At 31.5% G+C, this 23,777-nt stretch overlaps 5 protein-coding genes and 1 non-coding gene across 6 annotated transcripts; 4 read left to right on the top strand and 2 right to left on the bottom strand.

The window, feature by feature from the left end:
• Nucleotides 1–1,659, top strand: LOC114189633 (transcription factor bHLH85-like). Its single transcript, XM_028078258.1, has 5 exons — nucleotides 1–571; nucleotides 693–932; nucleotides 1,156–1,221; nucleotides 1,303–1,368; nucleotides 1,455–1,659. The coding sequence occupies exons 1-5, from the start codon at nucleotides 29–31 to the stop codon at nucleotides 1,551–1,553; spliced, it is 1,014 nt and encodes a 337-aa protein (XP_027934059.1). The 5' UTR covers nucleotides 1–28; the 3' UTR covers nucleotides 1,554–1,659.
• A 3,601-nt stretch (nucleotides 1,660–5,260) lies between these two features.
• On the top strand, nucleotides 5,261–7,138 carry LOC114192731 (transcription factor bHLH84-like). Its single transcript, XM_028082528.1, has 5 exons — nucleotides 5,261–5,883; nucleotides 6,047–6,301; nucleotides 6,418–6,483; nucleotides 6,567–6,632; nucleotides 6,741–7,138. Exons 1-5 carry the CDS (start codon nucleotides 5,311–5,313, stop codon nucleotides 6,837–6,839), a joined length of 1,059 nt encoding a protein of 352 aa, XP_027938329.1. The 5' UTR covers nucleotides 5,261–5,310; the 3' UTR covers nucleotides 6,840–7,138.
• Nucleotides 7,139–7,986: 848 nt separating this feature from the next.
• Nucleotides 7,987–12,466, bottom strand: LOC114192730 (vacuolar-sorting receptor 1-like). The gene is made up of 12 exons (XM_028082527.1): nucleotides 11,873–12,466; nucleotides 10,414–11,106; nucleotides 10,239–10,327; nucleotides 10,070–10,139; nucleotides 9,916–9,999; nucleotides 9,762–9,838; nucleotides 9,598–9,679; nucleotides 9,254–9,336; nucleotides 9,082–9,148; nucleotides 8,752–8,880; nucleotides 8,554–8,666; nucleotides 7,987–8,397 (listed from the first exon to the last, which is right to left on the bottom strand). Exons 1-12 carry the CDS (start codon nucleotides 12,177–12,179, stop codon nucleotides 8,299–8,301), a joined length of 1,893 nt encoding a protein of 630 aa, XP_027938328.1. The 5' UTR covers nucleotides 12,180–12,466; the 3' UTR covers nucleotides 7,987–8,298.
• Nucleotides 12,467–17,735: 5,269 nt separating this feature from the next.
• LOC114192729 (probable beta-D-xylosidase 5) lies at nucleotides 17,736–21,010 on the top strand. The gene is made up of 5 exons (XM_028082526.1): nucleotides 17,736–18,484; nucleotides 18,685–18,854; nucleotides 18,943–19,040; nucleotides 19,130–19,891; nucleotides 20,108–21,010. Exons 1-5 carry the CDS (start codon nucleotides 17,801–17,803, stop codon nucleotides 20,776–20,778), a joined length of 2,385 nt encoding a protein of 794 aa, XP_027938327.1. The 5' UTR covers nucleotides 17,736–17,800; the 3' UTR covers nucleotides 20,779–21,010.
• A 21-nt stretch (nucleotides 21,011–21,031) lies between these two features.
• TRNAN-GUU lies at nucleotides 21,032–21,105 on the bottom strand. Its single transcript has one exon. It is a non-coding gene; the product is annotated as a tRNA-Asn (tRNA).
• A 1,895-nt stretch (nucleotides 21,106–23,000) lies between these two features.
• LOC114192732 lies at nucleotides 23,001–23,671 on the top strand. The gene has a single exon (XM_028082529.1). It carries the CDS (start codon nucleotides 23,141–23,143, stop codon nucleotides 23,471–23,473), a length of 333 nt encoding a protein of 110 aa, XP_027938330.1. The 5' UTR covers nucleotides 23,001–23,140; the 3' UTR covers nucleotides 23,474–23,671.
• The last annotated feature ends 106 nt before the right edge of the window (nucleotides 23,672–23,777 follow it).

The following is a 23,777-nucleotide window of genomic DNA, read 5'->3' as shown; positions in this document are numbered from 1 at the left end:
TTCTCAAAGATTTTAAAACAGAAGTAGAATGGAATCTTCTCAGCAGATTTCTGAAGAATGGGGTTCTCTCTGTGGATTGCACACAACTGAAGAAGCTGACTTTATGGCTCAGTTGTTTGGTGGTACTAACTATTCTGTCACAGAAAAGCAATATGGAAATACCACTTTTGGTTTTTGGCCCGACCATGATTCCATGAAAGCCATTAATAGCAACTCATATTTCCTTCCAAATGTTACAGACATTAACTTATGTTTCTCACAAGGGAGTAGCTCCAGCATTGACAGTGGTAATAGTATCTTTTCCACTACAAGTAGTGATCAAGCAACAAACTTTGACTCTCTTTCCATGGCTTTTTGCCTGGGAGATGCCCAATTTTTTCCCCATAGTTTTCACTGTAATGACAACTCAAACAAACACATAAATGAAAACACTGATGAAGAGTCAAGTCTAGACCCAGTAGCTCTTGCTGACAACAATTTGCAGTATGAAATTATGGTTTCTGAATATGAACAGGAGGATAGAAGTGAAAACCTGGAGAACCTAACAAAAAGGCTTAGGAACTCAAAAGAGGTAGAAATAGAAAGTTCTGTTACCTAGTGCCATATTTCTACTCTTTTTGTTTTTTCCTTCAGAATATTGAGTTATGTTGTTTACTTGTGTTGGACTCTGATCATGATTTTATTATTTGTAGGTCTCAAAAACATTGAGGAATACCAAGTTGAAGAAAAATTCAAAATCTGCTTCAACGAACAAGAATGAAGATGACCGAAGCTTGAACCTCCAAGGGCTTGGCTGTTTTTCACAGGGTGACTCTAATGCTTCTCTGAAGCCAAATGGAGGAGCATTGAAAGATCCTGCACCTCCCAATTTGCTTAGAAAATCAAGACCAACTAAGGGTCCTGCTACTGATCCACAGAGCCTTTATGCAAGAGTGAGTCACCCATTAGAACCACATTTCAATAAATCACAATGACAATGTATGATCACGCTGCTAATAATAATAATCAAGATTTCAAATAGCATTCTACGACTATGATTTCAAATCCAACATCAAGTTTTTAGAAAGTATACAACTACATAAGGACTGTAATTATCTACATTACATCAGTTGCATTTATTCTGATATCAAAGACTTTTTCTATCGGGTTGTGCAGAAGAGAAGAGAAAGAATAAATGAAAGGTTGAGAATACTGCAGAGTCTTGTCCCCAACGGAACTAAGGTAACTCTCTGTTAATTGAACTGTTGCTCAAAAATTGGTGACAGTGTTCAAATTCTGATGTTCTATCTTCCTAAACTGTAGGTGGATATCAGCACCATGCTTGATGAAGCAGTGCAATACGTTAAGTTTTTACAGCTCCAAATTAAGGTAACAATTAGGAAACAGCTTCTGAGGTCTTTTTCATTTTACATTAAGATTGTGATCATTAATTCATTTTGATTTGGATGAAACAGCTTCTGAGCTCTGACGAATTGTGGATGTATGCCCCAATTGCTTACAATGGTATAAACATTGGACTTGACCTCACTATTTCTCCAACCAAAGGAAGATGAATTAATGTGATAGTATAGCAATTGAAGAGGTTACAGCATTTCATTAACTTAGATTTCCACTGTACGATGTTTTAGTCTATTCATTTGTGTAATGCCACTCAATCCTGAAAACTATGGACATCATTCATTAATCAAACAAGTCCTTTCAAGAAACCAGACACCAATATATGTGTTAACTTTCATGATAAGAATATTTTTGTTTACTTTCTAATGTTTCATGCAAATTAATGTTTTTACATATCACGTGTGTGTATTCTATGATTTGAGTCCACTGAGTAAAAACTTGGATCACGAGTTATAGTTAATCTAAAAGAAACTCTGTTTCATTTTTTTAAGTCACCTTATCATTAATTAATTTCAATAAAAAACATTTAACTATTTTTAATAGATCTTTTAGTAAAATCTCGAATTATAATATTATTGACAGAAAAAATATAGCTAAGAATATGCTATACCGGATGAACAAAATATTTCAAATCAGTATCAGTAAAAAAAAAATCTTTTCAACTCATAAAAATTAAGGAGATATTTTTCTTAAAAGTTAAAATTGCTTTTACTTAAATCAACAACATTTGCTTACTCATTTTTTATTTGATATTAATAATGGGGATGGTGACAATTTGCGCGTAGGGACCATGATGGTCATATTTATAATTATGTAATTTATTCAAAAGAATTAATTTATTATTGAATAAATACCAACTAATAGGAGATGCAAACACACTTCCGTGGTGAGTCTATATATTATTGAATTGTAACTACATTTTTATTCATATAAATTATGGAGCTGAAAATAAATAAATATATATAACGACTAAAAATATATAATCAAATTAAATAAATTGGGAAGACAATGTATTTAAATTAAATAATTATATAGAGGAATGATGAACTGTCGAAGGTCTTTCAGACCACCTTATGTGCAAACATGTTCCAACAAGTTCTACTAATAAAGATGGTTCTGAGGAGAGAATATACATTGAATCTAAAGTTGATAGTAACTTATGTATAATAAAAAAGAGAAAATACCAATACTAAATAACAATTATAAGAAAATAAGAAAATAAAACAAAATAAATCATGGAATCTAAGGAAATGTTGAAACAAATCATAAAACATAAATTTAACATATTCTAAATTATTTTATGATACCCGTTTAAAACATATTTTTCATGTATTATAATATTTCCATTTCTGAGTATGTTGTCACCTTGAAGATTGAGAATAGTTACAGCTTCAACAAGATTCAACCCGATTTTATGTCTCCTCGATTATAGCCATGATTGCAAATAAGTAGTAACGGTGGATCTTCATACTAACAACCTGGTAAATCACAAAAATAAATAATAATAATAATAATAATAATAATAATAATGTATATATTTAATTATTGTTCCTAATCAAACAAAGTTAAATAATTAAATCATTAATATCATGTTCTATTTTATCACTTTTAGAATATTTATGATATCAACATTACAAAACTAATAGTTTAGTATCAAATTAAATAATAGAAAATAACCTTTTTCTTTTTCTTCAAAATGGAACAAAACATTTAAAAATGAATGTTTATTTAATTTTTTTTCTTTTTAAAATAAAAAACATGTGAAAGAGTCAAAAATGAATAAATAAATAAATACAAAGACAAAAAAAATTCTTAATCTATTTTTTATTTTTAATTATATTTAATTTTATATTTTATTATTTATTAAGATTAAATAACTAGATTTACAAAAAAAATAAATTATAAATCTTTTTAATTTAATTCTCATTATACATACTAGCATTCACACATGCACTATCACATTTGTGTGTATGCATGTTTTAGATATGAATGATAATATATTAATATATAAAATAAATTTATATTTATTAAAAATAAAGTGAAATGAATAGAGAAATTAATTGTTGATGAATAAAAAAAAAAGAAAAAAACAATTTTATAGAAAATAAGTAAAAATAATCATTAATTTTAAAAAATTTAATAAATAATTATACTGTAAAAGGTAAAATTGATATTATGAAATTTGAACACAAAAGAGGAAATCTCTTTATATATTATTATAAATACATAATTTTTAAAATTTAGGGGACATGCATCTTCCCACCTCCAAGATCTGCTTTGGAGTACTAACAACCTAGTAAATAACAAATTCATAATCTTGATAAATTTATTCTTGAGGTCAGTTAAAAAGAAACATTTATATATTTATCAATTTGAGAAAGAAAAGTATAAATAATGTAATTTTAACCGGTATAATTGAACTCATGGCCTTAGTTCTGATACTAATTATTAGGATCGAACACTTACCATTAAACCAAGAGATATAACAAATAATCAAGTCGTAACTCTTTTTACTTAAAAATATAACATTCCAAATGTCACCATTCGATTGTGATCTAACTCACTTGATTTCTAACACGAAACAATTAATGTCATATGCAACATTTTAATTATTTGAATAATGTCATACAACTTTTTTTATGAATGTCAAAGTGTAGAACAATATCTAGTTAAAATAATTAAGATAATAATAGCACTGTAATTAATCTCCGGGCTAAGGTTTTGTAGTACGAGATAGATCTTATGTGTAACAATCTTAAATTGAAGTGGAAGAGGAAGAAGAATCTTACGCAGTGTTCGAATCTCTGATCTAACCAAACGGGCACTCACGAACTCACAAAGGATAAATAAAATACACCGAATCTTGTTAATCATCCATATGTCGAGGAATATATTGTTGTCCATATATTCCAACACAATAAACATAAAATACTATACAGAATGTAGAACACTGCCCTGAAGTCTCAGAAGTGATGTTCATATACAAAAATCGTTAATTATGCCATTGTTTCATATCTGGATTATAGCCCAGATTTCCCAACTCAGCATTACGATAAAATGCTGAACTGGGCACAAGAATCTCGCATTATATCGATCCACGTAATGTTTGCAAAATCTAGAACTGAAAACTGAGTTGAAATGATGAAAAGAATGTGGTAGGTTTTTAACAGCTCCAGAGGGGACAAAAACACAGTTAGCAGATAATGCTGTCTAGTTTTGAAAACAGTTTTCAGAATAGCAGACTTACCACCACGATCTCTGGCCGTCCTTCTTGCATACGTCATTTTGTGTTTTGTCTAATTCATAATTCATATAATATCATATTCTGGGCCAACCCCACGTCGGTCTCACAGTTAACAGGTGTAATTCTCTTTGTACAACCCTCCAAATCTTCTTCTTCTCACTCACAAATACTTTTATATTCTGCTTCTCTCTCATCCGTGGAAGGAATTTTCAGCTCTACCAAATCTCTGTAGGACTTCCTCAACAATGATATATTCATACTCTAATGAAAAACGAATAATTGCTACTAACCAAGCCTTTTGGTTTTCACAGTGTTAAAAAAGTTTTCATCACTGCAAGTCTTATCCAACTATAACACAAATTAATCATCTGTTTCGAATTACTGTGTGAAAAAAATACTTAGGAAAAAGGACATCTTCAGTTATAGCTTAAAGGTGGTCCCATCAAGGACTTTTGCGTATTGGTTTAAGGGTGTAGGACTTTGTCAGATGCTAATTATTGGCAATTATGAATTGAGATATTTTTATATGGATGAAGTCAATCCTTAGTGGTTTATGGTTTCTACTTGTTGGGTATAAATAGAGTACAGTTTCATTCAACAAGTGGGGTTCTTCTTCAATAACAGTAGAAGAAAAAGAAGAAGAAGAAGAATCACACCTAAGAAACAAAATGGATCCTACTGAGCAAATTTCTGAAGAATGGAGTTCTCTCAGTGGTTTTTGCACAGCTGAGGAAGCTGACTTCATGAGCCAGTTGCTTGGCAACTGCTCACTCCCTGAAAATCTGTGTGGAAATTTCCACTTGGGAATTCCATCTGCGGCATGGCCAGGCCATGAATCAACGATAGTGACGGTGACAAGCATCAATGACAGTCCATATTTTCCTGCAACCGCTGATTATAGTAATAGTAATTATTTATGTTTTTCACAAGGTAGTTGTTCCACTTCTGATAGTAGCAATATATTTCCTGCTACAAGTGGCAATAAACACTGCTTGAATGATCCAGTGGCCAACATTGGCTACATGTCCATGGGTTTGGCCAAGTTCAGCCCATATAATGTTCAAGGGAGTGACACCCATCAGATGAATGAAAACACTGATCAAGATTTAGGTCCTGAGGTTATTGCTGACAAGAATTCGCAGGATCACCAGGAATGTGAAGTACTAGTTTCTGAACCAGCAACAGAGGATATAACCACCAATCTAGAGAAGTCGGGAAAAAGATCTAGGGGCTCAATGCAGGTAGAATAACACAAATTATTACTAGTGCTGTTTCTTAGTCCTATAATAGTGTAGTTATTAGTTATATAAGCATTTCCTTTTCCGGCAGAATTTATTGTATGTGTTTGATTTTGTGCGGTTCTTCTCATCATGATTTGATAATTTTTACTTAATGATTTCATAGGTACGAAAGAGCAAGAAAAATGCTAAATCCGTGAAGAAACCAAAATCTGATTCTATAAGTAACTCTGAAGAGGGTAGAAGTCCTGATCTTCAGGGTTGCTGCTCAGAGGATGATGATTCCAATGCTTCTCAGGAGCTAAATGGAGGAGGATCTTCAAATCTGAGTCTGGAGGATTCTACATCGCTTAAGTTGAAGGGAAAAAAATCAACAGCTAGTAGAGGTTCTGCTACTGATCCACAAAGTGTATATGCAAGGGTACGTGTTTCATCAAATTAATCCATTCTAACAATTCTATGATATTTTATTGTTGTCAATGTACTGTAAACTGTAAAGGATGTGATCTCAAGAAATTTCCTTTTTTCACAACGCAGAGAAGAAGAGAAAGAATAAATGAAAGACTGAAAATCCTACAAAACCTTGTCCCGAACGGAACCAAGGTAGAATTCTCAATCAATATCCTGCCCAAGTCAAACAAGTGGTTGACTTAAGATTCTGAATTTTGCTTCCTCGTGAATTGCAGGTGGATATCAGCACCATGCTTGAGGAAGCCGTTCAATATGTGAAGTTTTTACAGCTCCAAATTAAGGTAACAAAGATCCTCCTTAGTCTTTAATTTGCATCCAAATTTCAGTTCAGTATAAAAGATTTTTGCTATATCATAAGATAGAGACTCATTTTGATTTGAATTTAACAGCTTCTGAGTTCTGATGATCTTTGGATGTACGCTCCTATTGCTTACAATGGAATGAACATTGGACTAGACCTCAATATTACCCCAACCAAACAGCCATAAGTATCTTGCATAACAATGAAAAGGTGATGCAGAAGCAATTTGGGAGCTGTCTTTTGTGACGTGTCTATTATGTTCATAAGTATGTATTAACTGCCATTTGATCATGAGGAAGTTTGAGATTTTTTTATTCATAAAGCAAGAGATTGGTTAATCAGGCGAACCATGTGTATTCTTTAACCATGAGAAATCATTTTCGGTTGATTTCCTGGTTGTTTACTACTCATACTTTTAACTATGTTCGGTTTCACCTTATATATAATGTTTTTGAATATACAGTGACTCGTGCTACTTACAGTATTGAATGAGATTGAGTTTGATCCTCTGTAGAAATAATTTTTATCAGATTTTACTTATTTGGAAATCAAAATAGATTAATCAGTGACAAGGTTTTAGAGCATTGATGGACAATAAAAAGAGGAGTAATTTTCTTGAAAAAGAAATTCTGATCTGGTTGCAAAGCGTAACGTAAAAACATTTATGAGGACATTTATTAAGTCAAATCATTAGACATTTTCCATAAGAAAATAATTATACAACATAAGACATCTATACATACCATCATTTGGCTTGAAAATCTGAAGACAAAAAAAAAAGTGCAATAAACGTATCTTTCATTTATCTTAAATAAATAAAGTGCCGCGGCGTTTATTCCACAAGAAAATATGTCGCCAGTATTGATGAAAATTATTAACAAGACAAAATACACTAAAATATTAAAAAAAAGTATAAAAATTAATTACATGAAAAATGCTTGTCTTAAGAGAAGTGATGAAAATAAATACAGAGCATATGGATAACAGAATAAAATTCTTACTGAGATTATTAACTACGTAAAAATCTCAGGTTTATTTCTTATCGCGCATAGCAACGAATTTTAAAATTGATTTGGCAGTTTTAATCGAAAAAATAACACTAAAAACCCACTAGCTATTTTTAAATTTTGCGAATGTAGAACCCATAGAAGAAATGCATGCGAACATTTCGTGGCAATATAAAGCGGCTGAAAAACATGCCTCTCCGTCACTCCTATATTTACCCGTATTTCGTACCTTATATCTTCTTCTCCCTATTTTCACACCATTTTTGTTATTTCAAACAAGAAAACGTTTAAGATAGCGGGTGAAGAAAAAAACCACCCACCTATGAATGAATGAACAATGTTGTTAAGGCTGCAATAAAAAAGCGCGATAGGTTACAATCACAAGTGTGGAACAAGAAGTGGCACAAACAGAAATCCTAAAATCTAGTGGAAATAAAATAACTTAAAAAAGTATGCCCTAAATTAGGTATACAACCCTGCCACATTCCCAGTAAAAACGGAGGACAACTATCTAATTCTGAACCCTTTTTATTGTCATATGATACAGTCTATGAAATTCATGTGTTCAGAAATCTGAACTCAAAAAGGTACACTTCACACATAAATATCCAATCAAAAGAGGTCACAAGTATTCTCCTCTCACGCTCTTTCATCGTTCGCATGATTTACAACCTCTGATTGGCTGTCCAAGGGCATATACTGTGCCATGATAGCTCTGATCTCGGAATCCATGTAAGACTGCAAAAACACCAACAAAGTAAATGTGATGTAATAATAGGTCTCAGCTGATAAGGAATTTGGTGGATCTCATTACATGCTGTGTAAAATAAGAATTGAATAGAAAAGGAAGGTAATAACAGCATCACTAAACTTAGAGAATGTGACTAGGCTTACCCTTATTCTATATTTGTAGAGGAGGTATGCCCCAGCAGCAGCCATAACTAAGCCAACTAAAATAACCCAAAAAACAGTCCAAGCTGATCTTCCCTCCTGACGGGCAGTTTTACCTGCAAAATACCCAGTTCGATATAAATGAAACCAAGAAATTCAAATGTCGTCAAAGTAGAAGAACATCAAGTGTGTTTGACTCACTTATGCAAGTATCATGGTCCCTTATATACAAAAGATCTCCACTGCAAGTGCAGTCATAGCTGCCCCAAGTATTCTTGCAGCTACATTCAGGGCACTGACAAGCTTTCTTCTCTCTGCATTCATCAATGTCTGCAAGGATAATAAAACAAAACAGTTCAGATACTTTGTTTAGATTTGATGAAAACTGTCAAAGTTAATGATGGATTAATAGTAGTACACAACCACTTAACAGTGAGATGAAGTTAAAATATGGCTTATCAAAGTAATCTTTCTTCTCTCAATCCGAGGAAAAAACAATAAAAAAAAAAAGACATTATCAATATATCTCACCTTCACAATTTTTGACACCATCACCTTTGAAGCCTGCAGGACACTTGCATTTAACCCCTCCATCATCCTGTCCATAAGGCAATGACAATATATGCCATAATTTAGTTTCCGTTATAGATTTATAAACCTTACCCCGTGAAGTTGACATTCAAAAAAATTAGTGACTACTAACCAAACAAGCAGAATATGCATGTCCATTCCTAGCTTCATGCCAACAACCTCCGTTGTTTATCTTGCATCGGCCAGGTCCACTGGCTGCAAACCCAGAAGAAACTAGTTCAATAAAACTCTGAATACATTCAATGAAAACCCAAGGAACCACTCTAATTCATTAAGCTTAGCACATTTGTAAATTAAAGAAATTTGTAATTATGAAGATGGATAAGTGTTCATAATGTTAAATACACATCCTTTTAATTCCACCCTTTCCTTATTCTTTTCAATTAAATATAACATGCACGGAATTAGATATTGTTTAGATGACACTTGCGCAAATAGATAAGTTTGAAATTTAACCTGCACATGTTGTATAACCATCTCCTTTGAACTGCACACCATCCACCAAGGGGCATTCACATACTCTCCCCCGGAAAGTATCCTGAAAAAATATTGACATATATAATCAGGGATACAGAAAACTGAAGCCAGGATTGTTAGAAATTCATTTTAAGTACAAATACCTTGCATGCGGTGATGTTAGCTGATTTATCCTGCCAACAACCACCATTATTCTCTAAGCACTCATTTGTCTCCACATCTGCCAATAAAAAAAGTTTTCGACTTAGAAAACAAAATAGCTTGTTTCTTCAGAACCGAATGAAAGACAATATTTACCACTGCTCAAACAAATAGCAGGTTCGGTAGTTTCTTCAAAACCAGCACAAATAGCTTTCATAACAGCACCTTTCTCCAATTTTCCTGGAAAAAAAAAATCCATGAGAAATGGAAATCCAGACCAATATCAATCCGAGAAGCATATAATACAAACCTCGATACTGTCTATTGTTGACAACTAGGGTAGGCAATATGGTAACATCACCTCGTGATCCCTTCCCAACCTACAAACACTAGCTTGTTAAAAATCTATGTATGACAATGTGATCCAAGCAATTAAACAATAACATAAACTGAAAAAAAAAAATGTTATAAAGGAGTACCTGGGCATCTTGCTCTTCTTTCAAAACAGGATTTTCAGCATCATTATTTGGATCTCCCATGCACCTTTCAATCTTTTTAATATCAAGGCCTGCAAATATTGAATAATCATCTTTTAGAAATCATTCTCAACCAACCACCAATGGAAAGCATAATAAGCAACAATGATACACTTACCAAGTGATTCAATGACAGCATCTGCACATTTCTTGTTGTATTTTTTCTCCTTCATTGGGCATCTAATTTGAAAATCAGTGACATAATCCCACCACACCCAAGGCTTTTTGGTTTCATTTGCCACCTTGAAAACACATAGCTGCCTTAAGTTTTCAATCACTACATCCTTTCCGTCATATCCAGTACTGAAATCCTGCTCAGGATCTGGAGCACAATATCTCCCATGATTAATGCACTGGGACTTGCACTGTTTGCTCAATGTGAAAGCCTGAGGACAGTACCAAGTTATATAATGGGGCGTAAATTGAGTATAACCACCTTTCTCCAATATCTGTGCCGCACCCTTAAAATCTTTCACAAATTCCATCAACATGTCACATTTAACTCCACACTCATCATTGCTGTTGGTCCACAGTTCATACTCCACACGATCATCTGGGTGGGGGACAGCCTCTCTCCAATCAAGATTTACATTGACCATATCCCCATTACTTATGGCATCCTTTAACTTTCCACCAAAACTTTTTTCAATGAGGGCAGATGGTATAGTTATGTTCTCTATGTATTTTGCAGAAGACCCATCTTCTTCAGGAGTGTCCATGGTTATCAACTTTTCCTCAATGTCATCAGCAACAAGAACAGCAGAAGCTCCAGCCTTTTGTGCATTCCAGACCTTCAAAGCAAAGAAGCAATCTGCAAAAGAAAGAACACATAAAGACACTTAGAATAACCCAAGAACATATCAAGACTAGGTCAAACTTACAGCATGTCACTTATGCAAAAGCAAACCACAAATTTGAACTAATAGATCTTTATGTGTGATTGGATAAGTATTTTCAAAATTAATTTTGAATGAAATTAACTTCGGTCAAAATTGATTTTTTCCGTGAAAAGCTTTATGTTTCTCCGTCTATATTCTAAAAGACAACGCTAATTAATAGTTGTTTCAACTAAAAAACGTAAAACCTCGGAATCAACTCCTAAATGTAGAACCAATCGCTTGAATATATTTACTAAAAATCATTTTAGCGGATCAAGTCAAATAGAACAAATCGACCGAAAGTTTAATAATAATCATCTAAGATGCTATTTTAAGGCAATTTTGTAGAATCAAACGTGAATCCAAACACGCACGAAATAAAACCTAAGACCCGTCATTATCTATCAACCCAATGGGGCAAATAATTATTCTCTCCATATATACATGAAAAAACAATAGCAAAGCCCCATGAACCAAACAGCAAGGTAACGTACCTAAACCAAGATACCAATTTTGGCTCCTAACAAGCAACACATTAAACCGAGAGACAAAAACCCCCCAAATAAAACCTCAAATCAAGCAAAACGAGCTAAAAAGCATCAAAACCACATACAAAATTACACCCCGTAAAATCACTACCAACAGAAGTTGAAACCTTCGAAATCAGACGTCAAAATAGTTGAAATAAAAGAATCTTACTTCCTCGATCGAGCAAAACGATAGTAGGAAGAGCACCGGGTTTAGATTTAAAGGAAATCCCAGACTCATCAAACTCCTTGCAACCCTTTTTATTGTCCTTAGGATACACCACGTTCCCAGCCATGCTGCCTCCGTATTGAGGTATCCCAAAGTTCCCAATCGCGCTATCGTGCGTGCCCTTGATGTTGTCCGGTGACGTTACCGTCAAACTGTTCTTCTCCACCACGAATTTCGCCATTGACGGCGCCGAAAGGAACAGCACCAGAAACCCTAGAAAGACGCAAAACGAAGATCTCCGAAGCTTCATTTTGGTAACACCCAGAGAGGATTAGCACTGGGTTTTAAGAATTCCAAAATGGGTCAGCTTCAGAGATCGCTTCAAGTGAGAAAGAAGGGTAAAAATTGAATCTTTGCTTTCTCTCAGTTTCCTATCGAAAAAAAAAAAGGAAAGTGGGATTTTTTGTTGTTGTTTAAGAAAACAAAAATGGATTTAGTACTTGAGTTGCGTATATATAATTATGCGAGGACTTGGAAACGCAAAGAACTTTCACTGTTGAATTCTGAATTCGGGAGACAACAAAATGCCTAACCTTCTTTGTTTCTTGACTGTAAGTCTTAACCATTAAGCATTTACAATTTTAAATATATTTCAATTTTTCCTTCATCATTTAATATATATATATATATATATATATATATATATATATATATATTGTGCGTGACATGAGATAAAAACTTTGAAAGTTAGGTATTTGAAACAAGAAATATTAAATATACAACTATTGATATAAGACGTTATACAATTATTTTTTTTTGTTTTTATTTAGTTTTTACATATATCATCTATTGCATATAATAATGATATAAAAACATTAATATTCTACAAATTATTGTATGAATTATCTTAAGTTATGTTTCTGGGAAAAAAAATAGTATACAAAAATATTATTATACTTCTAATCTTATCTACGTATACCTTATATATCATCCAATGAAAAGAAAAACGTATCGTGTACAGGATAGTTACCCCGTATCTCAATTCTCTACGCAAACAGAGGTTTCTGTTCTCTATAATAATAATACTCGATATCTCAACAAATTAACAATAAATTATTTTTTGATCATTTATTTTTATCAATTAACAATCAATTATATTCATATTTTTTAACATTTTAAGGAAATTTTTTTTGGTCTTATGCTAGTCTCTTTGACATGAATATAAGTGTAATGTTTTTTTTTTCTTTAAACCAAAAGATACATGTATAATGTAGAAATGAGTATCAATACTTACAAAATAAATAAAAGGGGCGTAAGATTTTAAAAGGAATCGGAAAGTTTAATGATAATTATCTGGATAAGAAATAGCTTTTAATGAATACTTTTTAAACTACCTAAATCAATGTATTTTTGTGAGATATATTAGATTCAATTAAAATTAATGTAATGTTATTTTAATTTAGTCTTGTTTTGTGAGATATCTTGAGACGGATTTTGAAAGTTGTTTCACTTTTATTATATACGGAACTTGAATATATAAAATAAAATTAATAATATAAAAGTAGATAAAGGATATATATAAATCAAATGGATTCAAGTTTTATGATTTAGATAAAATTTTTAGTTTGAGACAAATATTTGAATTGTGATATTTGTTAATAAAAGTCAACGCAGTATATATGTGTAAATGGGAACAATCAACTTTCAAGTCAAGAGTTTTTAAGTGAGAAAGATAATGCATTAATATTCTTTATTTTTTTTTAGTAGTTTTATCACTTAAAAATAGATGATTGACAATTGAAAACTGAGAGGAATTATGTTACTTAAACTGTTATTTAGAATTTGAATGAAAAAAAGGTTGAAGCAATTATCAAGGTCTAAACTCTATTTTTCCGTGGTGAAATACATGTGTTTATTGCACTTAATTTATTAAAGTAAGATAAATTGAATTGATGTTATTTACAAATTAAATAGACAATAATGTGGGTGAATAAAACATGTGATAATTTAACTGAATGAAAAATGTATAGATAATTACTAAGATAATTTTACCAAATTATTATTTATAATATTAAGAAAATAAACTTATTAATCTATATTCATATAAAATATCAGAAGTGAAAATTTAATATTTATATACTAATCACGCTTGAAATAATTCAAATATAATATATATATATATATATATATATATATATATATATATATATATATATATATATATATATATATTCGCTTATAACAAGGTGACTAAAACCATGAGTTTTTTCATGATGTTTTATATGTTAAGTGAAAATAATTATATTAATTATCTGAGAGATTTTTTATTATTATTATTAAACAAACCTTGATCTGATGATGTGCTATAAAATAAAATAAACTGAATAATAAAAAATAAAGTAAAATAAAATAAACTGATATATGGAAAATTCGGTCACCGAATCCTCTTCAACTAATCACGATTTATTTTATGTCTTCTTCTCCTCCTTGTATTCTTTTTTATATGGCGGCCATCTTTATATTTTCTTTACTATTTTTTCAAGGTGTTACTGCTTTTCTGAAATGATAAACGAGTCCAAAAGATAAATATATAGGAAAAACAATTATTAAAACTACGTATGTGTTATACACGATGCATGAGATATTCTTTTTTTTTTCGAAAAATAGAAACTATTGAATATTTGTCAAGAACAATAAAGAGGGCAAAATGTACATTTTTTCTTTTCCTTTTAATATTGTGCAATAATATATATGGAAGATCATCTGTGTGTTTTTTTTTTCTTTTTCTTTTCTAAGATAGGTATTATCTTTCTAATTATCCACTTTTCACATCACTCTAAGTTTATAATTTTTTTTTTCTTTATTTAAACAAAAAATCTATAAATTCTACATTGTATAGGTTAAAAATCAATTATTCTTAAATAAAATTCAATTTAAAGTATTTTTTATTTAAAAAAACTAATTTCGATTAGTAATATTACAAATTACAGTAAGTGGAGTATTCTCTCATATTATTTAAAATACTATTTTATCGCTTATTTTTGTATGGATGAATGTTCTCATAGTTTATATTTGACTTTATGTGTGTTTAAATGTTAAGTGATAAACTTGATATGCACGTAATGGAGATAGATGAAAGCGAAAATGAACCATCAAGTGTATGAGAGGAAAGTTAAAGATATGAAAAATAATATATAAATGAAAGTGATGGAAAAAGACGATGATATATCTTTGTTAAGGATTTGATATATAGTTAAAAGTTTAATTAAAAACTTGAAAATATTACCAAAATGATAACAAATAATTAAGTTCAAGGGCTAAATTGAAAATAATAAATGGTGATGCTTTAAGAAAATGAAAAAGTAAAAAAAAAATAAAAAAATGTTTCCTTCTAGTCAAAAAATAAACATGTAAGTTGTACTAGTTGTCATAGGTTAACTTCCATTCAATTCAAATTTAATATAGGACTAAATGTAAAGATATATTTGTTTACTTTCAGAAACATTTTTATTTTAAGAAATTAAACTAACATTACAATTTCAAAGGCAAATTTGAATATTGATCCTATTTAATCTATTCAAAAAAGAAACCCTACACTTTATCACATTTCTAAAGTCCCTTTTATAATAAGCAAGGAGTAACATATTTATGGTTACCAGAATTTTTTAAAAACTATACAATTACAGTAATTATTAAATAAGAAACGAAATTTTTGAATTTATATAATTTTGCAAGAAAGTCAATTAAAAAAATATATGTTCAAAAGAAATATTAATAAATGCTTTACTGGTACTTTAAGTTGTTTTTTTCTTTTCTTGTTTGTTCTCTAAGAGAGCTAGAGGAGAACAAAATTTATTTTAAAGACACTTTCTATTATCAATTAAAACTTATACAAAATATTATTTTTTGAATTCTCTTTTAGTTTTACAAAACGCAATGTTTAGTCATTGATACTGTAACAATATAAACAAAACTTTCGGAACGTGACATCCCAATACCCTCACTTATGATATTTTACGTGTTAACAAATTTTTATTTATTCATCACAATAAAAAATAAAAACAGATTATAATTAAAGATCATATTTTTTTCTTTATTTTGCTAAAACTAGAAAACAAGAGGTTGAATTTTTTTTTATTTTGTGATTTGAAGAACTTAGATGGATAACGAATTATAACTAAGTAATATAAAATGAATAATTTAATATAAATTAATTATAATTTAAATAAAGAATACGAGGATAATGATATCAATCACTTGTATTTACTTTAGAGCAATGGTTAAGCACCCATAAAGAAATCATGGTAATTGTTAAGTTAACTTATGTTTACTCAATTGTTAAGTAACTTTAATGATTTGATTATGTCTTCGTCGTATTAATTTGATAATGTTTTTGTTATTGTGTTATTTTTTAATATGTTATTTATACAGATTAAAGGATATCTAAATATATTTTATCATTTTTATAAGGTTTTCTGACATGTGATACTAAAAAAGATATGATTTTTTCGATCATGTTTGTTAAGAAGTTCTTATTTTACTTTTTCTCTTGCATCGTAAGATCCATTCTTTTACTTATCTAATTAAGAACTTTTCATGGGTGTCAATTTTTTTTTAATTTGAGACTTTTTTTTATTAAACTATAATAATAACAATAAAAGTTATCAGTAAATTAATATTGAAGAAATATAAGAATACATGTGCTCACCTGTGCAGTTTATTTATTTAGTAAATGAAATTATAAGTTACTATGGGGAAAAATTGTTTAGATAGTAAAGAATGAAGATAAGTGATGTTTAACTAAAACACCTATATTAGATACATTAAGTAAAGGAAAATAGATTCAATTGTGATCTCTTTCAATTTCTAATCTATGATTTTTGTTTATTTTTTTATGAACAAGATGCATTGAGTTTTCAAATTTGTTGGTCAAGTCAAACTTATTAATTCGTTCATAGTATTTTTTTTTTTTCATAAAAAATTTGTAGATTGAACAAGATAACACATTAACACATTTAAGCAGGACTAAAGTGAGACATAAAAAGAACTTTGTAAAAGGTGTGACTCAGACTTAATAATGATATAAGACAGGTTTAAGTTAATGAAATCTAACCGTCTTTTTTTTTATCTCTATGCATGCAATTATAACAAGTATTTAGGTGTATAAAAATACAAAACAAATTACAAATTTGGTCTCTTTTAATTCTTGATCTATTATTTTGTTTTTATGATTTTAAGCGTCTCATTTTGAATAATTCATAATTTTAACTCAGCTTTCAATTTTTAAATGTTTTTTTATAATTTAATTAATCAAACTTCTTTTACCTTAAATAAATATGATAAATTTATGGTTCAATTATATCTAAATAAAAAGATTGGACTTTTGATGTGTTGTAGCTTCAAAGGCACCCTAAGGTATGACATGAGTAACTCTTTCTCTTTATCTATCCTTAATCTCATTCATATGTACTAGTACCTTATTTCCCAAGAAATATATTGATCCTTAGCTATTCATATTTAGTAACGTGTTTCAACAGTCCAATCACATTCATTGCAAGGGATCATGTTCATAATTTCAACGACAATTCCTTCGTAGGGCCAATAAAACATTCTTATCCCAAAATTATTGCAGGCACTACAGGAAAAATGTTGGACCCTGTAAGAACAACACCAGTAACTAGTGATGCCACGACAAGAGACACTTTTGTTTCGTTTAAGCATCTTAGCATCATTACACATTACAGCCATATCACTAACTAAACAATCCACATTCTACCATGTATCTCAATCCACAAGCAAGCAACTTTTAGCATGAAAAGGGAAAAAAGATGCACACAATCTCAGGCCTAAACTTTTTCTGTGTATAAAACCAAGCAGAGGGATTACAACTCTCCAACTCCAACATATACACAGTTCTGGCAAAACAACATCATGAAAAACCAACTTTGGTTCTTATCCATTTTCCTTTCATTTCTGATTCTCCCATGTTCCTGCCAAAAACATGCATGTGACGCAGGATCTGCTAAGACAAGCAACTTTTCATTCTGTGACTCTTCTCTATCTTACGAGGACAGGGCGAAGGACTTGGTGTCACGCCTAACACTGGAAGAAAAGGCACAGCAACTAGTGGACCCTTCTGCCGCAATTTCTCGGCTTGGTGTGCCTGCTTATGAATGGTGGTCAGAGGCACTTCATGGTGTCTCCAACTTGGGGCCAGGGACACGTTTTGACAAGAAGGTGCCTGGTGCCACTAGCTTCCCAGCAGTGATACTATCAGCTGCAAGCTTCAATGAAAGTCTGTGGCACAAGATGGGGCAGGTTGTTTCAACAGAGGCTAGAGCCATGTACAATGTGGACTTGGCTGGGTTGACATTTTGGAGTCCTAACGTCAATGTGTTCCGCGACCCTAGGTGGGGGCGTGGCCAAGAAACTCCAGGGGAAGACCCTTTGGTGGTGTCTAGATATGCTGTCAACTATGTTCGTGGCCTACAACAAGTGGAGGACGAAGCAAGTGCTAAAGCTGATAGGCTTAAGGTTTCAAGCTGTTGTAAGCATTACACTGCTTATGACATTGACAATTGGAAAGGCGTTGATCGCTTTCATTTTGATGCAAAGGTAAAGAAGTGACTACATTTTACGTAGAAATTGGTATGGATTATGGACACATGGTGTTCTGACACCATCGAACATTTTATTCATAGATGCATGTCATGACGAAGTTGTTTGAGAAATATGCATAAGTGGTGTGGGATTTAATGGAGATGTCTGATTTTTATGCATGAGATGATGATTTTGCTACATTGCTCCTGCTGCAGGTGACAAAGCAAGACTTGGAGGACACGTATCAGCCTCCATTCAAGAAATGTGTGGAGGAGGGACATGTTAGCAGTGTTATGTGCTCTTATAATAGGGTGAATGGTGTTCCTACATGTGCTGATCCAGATCTTCTCAAAGGAATAATAAGAGGCCAGTGGGGTCTGGATGGGTTTGTGTTCAATACACAACAATTATAATTTGTTGAGATTTATATTTTATACATAGCAAGTCTCTGATCTCTTCTACTTTCCTTACAGATATATTGTTTCAGATTGTGATTCAGTGGAAGTCTATTATGATGCAATTCATTACACTGCAACTCCTGAAGATGCAGTGGCTCTTGCACTTAAAGCAGGTAGAACTATGGTTACAGCTGAAGATTTTCTGATAAGGAGGAAAAATTAGTAGTGGTTTTGGATAACTAAATGGTATCTTATCACGCAGGTTTAAACATGAACTGTGGCGATTTTCTGAAAAAATACACTGAAAATGCAGTAAACTTGAAAAAAGTAGACGTAGCAACAGTAGACCAAGCGTTGGTGTACAACTACATAGTTCTGATGAGATTGGGGTTCTTTGATGACCCCAAGTCACTTCCATTTGCAAACCTTGGGCCATCTGATGTGTGCACTAAAGAAAATCAGCAACTGGCTGTGGATGCTGCAAAGCAAGGAATAGTTTTGCTGGAAAACAATGGAGCTCTTCCCTTATCCCAAACTATCATAAAAAAATTGGCTGTGATTGGACCAAATGCCAATGCAACAGAAGTTATGATCAGTAACTATGCTGGCATTCCTTGCCGCTACACCAGTCCTTTACAAGGACTACGAAAGTACATTTCTTCGGTAAATTATGCACCCGGTTGTAGCAATGTAAAATGTGGTAATCAGAGCCTAATTGCAGCAGCAGTTAAGGCAGCAACTTCTGCTGATGCAGTGGTGTTGGTGATGGGATTAGACCAATCTATTGAAGCAGAGGGCCTGGATAGAGAGAACCTGACATTACCTGGTTTTCAAGGGAAGCTTGTGAAAGATGTGGCTGGGGCTACCAAAGGAAAATTGATTTTGGTGATAATGGCAGCTGGTCCCATTGACATTTCCTTCACTAAAAATGTCAGCAACATAGCCGGAATATTGTGGGTAGGTTATCCTGGCCAAGCTGGAGGGGATGCCATTGCCCAAGTAATATTTGGAGACTACAACCCAGGTATGTATAAACAGTATATTACTTGTACATGTTTATCAAATTCACATTTGAAATCGTTGGAAGATTCAATAAGGTGAATTTAGTTTATATAATTTTGTAAGATTGAGTTAAACTTAAAATTTATCTCTTATCATAATATCACAATATCTAGTCTCACGTTTACTTTTCGAACACCGTACAATCTTTACTCACTAACAATGGAGCATTAAACTTTAGGTGGAAGGTCTCCTTTTACATGGTATCCACAAACCTATGTTGATCAAGTGCCCATGACAGACATGAACATGAGAGCCAACATCAGCAGGAATTTCCCTGGAAGGACCTATAGGTTTTACAATGGTAGTTCCCTCTATGAATTTGGTCATGGATTAAGCTACTCCACATTCTCCATGAATGTTGCATCTGCTCCCTCCACCATAATGGTTCAAAACACATCCATTTCTGAAGCACACAACATCTTCTCTTCCAGCTCAGCCACCCAAGTTGAGTCTCTCTCTGAGGGTCAAGCTGTTGACATTTCCTCCATAAATTGCCAGAACTTGACATTTTTGCTTGTCATTGGTGTGAAGAACAATGGACCCCTGAATGGATCACATGTGGTGCTAGTTTTCTGGGAGCCAGCAACTTCAGAGCTGGTGAGTGGTGCTCCAATTAAACAGCTTATAGGATTTGAAAGAGTATATGTTATGGTGGGGATGACAGAGTTTGTGACAGTAAAAATTGATATATGTGAACTGCTAAGTAACGTGGATAATGATGGCAAAAGAAAGTTAGTGATTGGACAACATACTATTTTGATTGGTTCCTCCAGTGAAACCCAGGTTAGACACCACATTGATGTTAAATTTTCAGGGGGTATGAAGAACGAGGAGTTCACGTCTGAATGATTAGAATGAGAAAGCTTTGCTAGCTGCTAGAAGCCATAGCAGTAGTTACTCATGGTGTGTGGTAAGAATATAAAGTTGTATCAGAAAGTGGAGAGTTTGACAACTTGTGAAAGTGGAAGAATATTATGTATGATGGATCAGATGCTATATTAAATATATATTAATATATAGTTATATACTATATATGAGTATACAAGTATTTCTTAAATAAGTGGTGGATGATTTAAAAAGCTTGAAAAATGCAAAGAAAAAACGCTAGAAGAAGGGCTTGAACCTTCCACCTTGTGGTTAACAGCCACACGCTCTAACCAACTGAGCTATTCCAGCTGATGAAAATTATTTCGAAAATAACAAAAGTTATACTAATATTGCAATTAATTATTTGAAATTTGGATACTGGTGTGTGAGGCCTTTCCATTTCTCTCCTCGTATATCTCTCATTACATAGTTTTTTTTAAGACCCATATATCTTTGGTATTTTTAATAGTATTTCACTGTTATATAATTAAAGGTTACAGATGATAAAAATTTTAATTTATAAGCTATATTATAATTAAATTTATAATAAATAAATATCTGTAAATATATAAATTAAATTTTAGATTGGGATTAATAAGTTAAATTGCGTTTAATATTTTCGCATTTATTGTTTTATAATCATATTGAAATTTAATTGATTAATAAAACTAAAGAGGATAAATTAAAAGTTATATAAGATTAGTAAGATTAAATACACATAAGTTACGATGGTTTCAGTATACAATCTATATTATAATTAAAATTTATAATAAACTGACATTTATGACTTTATATTATGAATTAAGTATGCATAATGTATATAGTGATAAATGTTTATTTATAATTATTAATATTAATAATCTATTTTATAAATATTAAAATCTAGTTAAAAAAGTACAGAAGAAAAATATAGATAAGAGACTAAAAAGTTAAGGATGAAATTCTAAAAGTATTGTGATTAAAGAAAGACTTTAAAAATAGATAAAATCCATTCTTAAAAGTACTCTGAATTAGCATAATCATCTTAAGTTATACAAATATTAAAATCAAAGTTTTTTTTATGAAGTTAAGTATTTTAATTAAATTTTTATTGATTTTTTTTTGTTCCATTTGAGTATTTAAATTATTATACCTTTTAATTGGATTTATGAGTTTTATTTTTTCGTTAATTGTATAGTATAATTATATTTTTGTTGTTATCTTTCATATCTGTATCTACATGTTAAAAAATGTAATATTTTGTGATTAAAAAAAAATTATATTATTATTAATGTAAAATAAGTTATTTTTATTATTTTGATTGAAAACATGTTGAATGGTTTTCTTAATCATTACATATGATAACGTGGAAACCATTTGAGAACATAACGACTATGATTGTCACTTATAACAAATGTATGATAGTGACAATCCTTTTATAGATATTGAAATAGAAAATATCAGAAAAGATTACGGTATATTTTGACATATTTTTAATAAAAAAATATATTTTTTACATTAGTAATAGCATTTTATATCAACCATACATACACGGTTGAAATTCAATTAAAAAATATAGCATTTTAAATAAAAGAATTTAATAGAAAAGTTATTAAAATCTGTATGATATATTTTGGTGATTCTTCGTTCGAATTTCCTGATTATGGAAACCAAAGCTTAATCTTGGGTGGTTTTGGTCACTACGCGTAATGTGATAGCCCCCGCGGATAAATTCATAGAGTCAAACTAAAGAATAATAATGATTTTAAGATAAGAAGAAAAGGGTAGCTTTCCACCATAGCAAGCAAAAGTCATAGTCAGAGTTGTTATCCACTCAACAATTACAACCTAAGAAACCCAATTTCCGTGTCAACATATTCAAACATCCCTCTATAGTCAAAACAACTTTTCTTTTGTTGGAATCAATTTTATTTCCTTTAACAGTTAATATATACATATAGTAATAACCTAACGATATAAACTAGTTTTGTGTGGCTAATAATCATAAAAGTTTTTAGTTAATATGAATAGAGTATAATATTTATGCATTTGTTTTGTTTTGTTTTCTTTTACAGAAGAAATATATTACGTATGGTACTTATTATTATAAATAAAAAGTAACAGAACAAAAATATTTAGAAAAGAAAATAAAAAAGTGGTAGAAACGAAAAGCATATTTACTTGTTAAAAGTAGTGGTGGAAGGATATGAATGGAATAATCTGCGTTGACAATTTGAGCTGTGAAATCTGTGATGGCTCGCAGCACACTCCACCAACATAAATATGTCCTCCATCATCGTCACCTTCAACACAGAAAACCAAAGTTGAATTTGTGAGAGAAAAGAAGAGAAGAGAAAGAGCACACATGGAAGGTTTGATTCCATATCTGATTCATGCGATGAAGAAGCAAAAGCCTGGTGCTCAGCGAAGCTACAGAAGCTTCTCCCATTCTGAAAGCTCAAACCGCAGCTACCATTTGCTCTTGGCATCTGATGGATCTTCTCACAGGAGAACCAGGTCTGATTTTCAAGCTCCCACAACAGAGTTCTTAGAGCAGAGACATGGTGCTGATGGATTCTTTGTCAGCCCCAGAGGCCACACCACTGCTGCTGCTGCTGCTTCTCTCTCTGTCAATGTTAATTCGTCTTATGCTGCCCAACACTCTACCAATATCACCAACATTCGCCATCGCAACTGATATCTTCAACATTCGTTTTTTGGACTTTCAGATATTATATATATGTCTTTTCTAGGGTTTCATTCATTCGTTTAAGATCATGGGTGACTATCAATTGTAATATTATTGTGTAAACTTCTGATCTTGTGTAAACACACTGTAATGTAATGTATGGATATTAAGAAATTTCAAGAGAACCTAATTTCTTTTCTTCCGTTACAGATCAAAGTTCTGTCATAATTGGTACCCAAAAAAAATAATAAACCATCCACTATTATAGTAATATAAAATACAACCTAAATATACATATAATGATAGTTAAAAT

This window comes from Vigna unguiculata, chromosome 7 (genome assembly GCF_004118075.2).
Source record: "Vigna unguiculata cultivar IT97K-499-35 chromosome 7, ASM411807v1, whole genome shotgun sequence".
NCBI classification, from domain to species: Eukaryota; Viridiplantae; Streptophyta; class Magnoliopsida; order Fabales; family Fabaceae; genus Vigna; species Vigna unguiculata.
The sequence above is the reverse complement of the archived record's forward strand: the minus strand, read 5'-3'. Positions and strand labels throughout refer to the sequence as shown.

Coding starts and splice junctions, on each gene's coding strand:
- LOC114189633 (XM_028078258.1), top strand. CDS start 29: ATGGAATCTTCTCAGCAGATTTCTGAAGAATGGGGTTCTCTCTGTGGA. Junction 572..692: donor GGCTTAGGAACTCAAAAGAG/GTAGAAATAGAA, acceptor TATTATTTGTAG/GTCTCAAAAACATTGAGGAA. Junction 933..1,155: donor CACAGAGCCTTTATGCAAGA/GTGAGTCACCCA, acceptor CGGGTTGTGCAG/AAGAGAAGAGAAAGAATAAA.
- LOC114192731 (XM_028082528.1), top strand. CDS start 5,311: ATGGATCCTACTGAGCAAATTTCTGAAGAATGGAGTTCTCTCAGTGGT. Junction 6,302..6,417: donor CACAAAGTGTATATGCAAGG/GTACGTGTTTCA, acceptor TTCACAACGCAG/AGAAGAAGAGAAAGAATAAA. Junction 6,484..6,566: donor TTGTCCCGAACGGAACCAAG/GTAGAATTCTCA, acceptor CGTGAATTGCAG/GTGGATATCAGCACCATGCT.
- LOC114192730 (XM_028082527.1), bottom strand. CDS start 12,179: ATGAAGCTTCGGAGATCTTCGTTTTGCGTCTTTCTAGGGTTTCTGGTG. Junction 9,149..9,253: donor ATGCATATTCTGCTTGTTTG/GTTAGTAGTCAC, acceptor CCTTATGGACAG/GATGATGGAGGGGTTAAATG. Junction 8,398..8,553: donor TCTACAAATATAGAATAAGG/GTAAGCCTAGTC, acceptor GTGTTTTTGCAG/TCTTACATGGATTCCGAGAT.
- LOC114192729 (XM_028082526.1), top strand. CDS start 17,801: ATGAAAAACCAACTTTGGTTCTTATCCATTTTCCTTTCATTTCTGATT. Junction 18,485..18,684: donor GCTTTCATTTTGATGCAAAG/GTAAAGAAGTGA, acceptor CTCCTGCTGCAG/GTGACAAAGCAAGACTTGGA. Junction 18,855..18,942: donor GGCCAGTGGGGTCTGGATGG/GTTTGTGTTCAA, acceptor CTTTCCTTACAG/ATATATTGTTTCAGATTGTG.
- LOC114192732 (XM_028082529.1), top strand. CDS start 23,141: ATGGAAGGTTTGATTCCATATCTGATTCATGCGATGAAGAAGCAAAAG.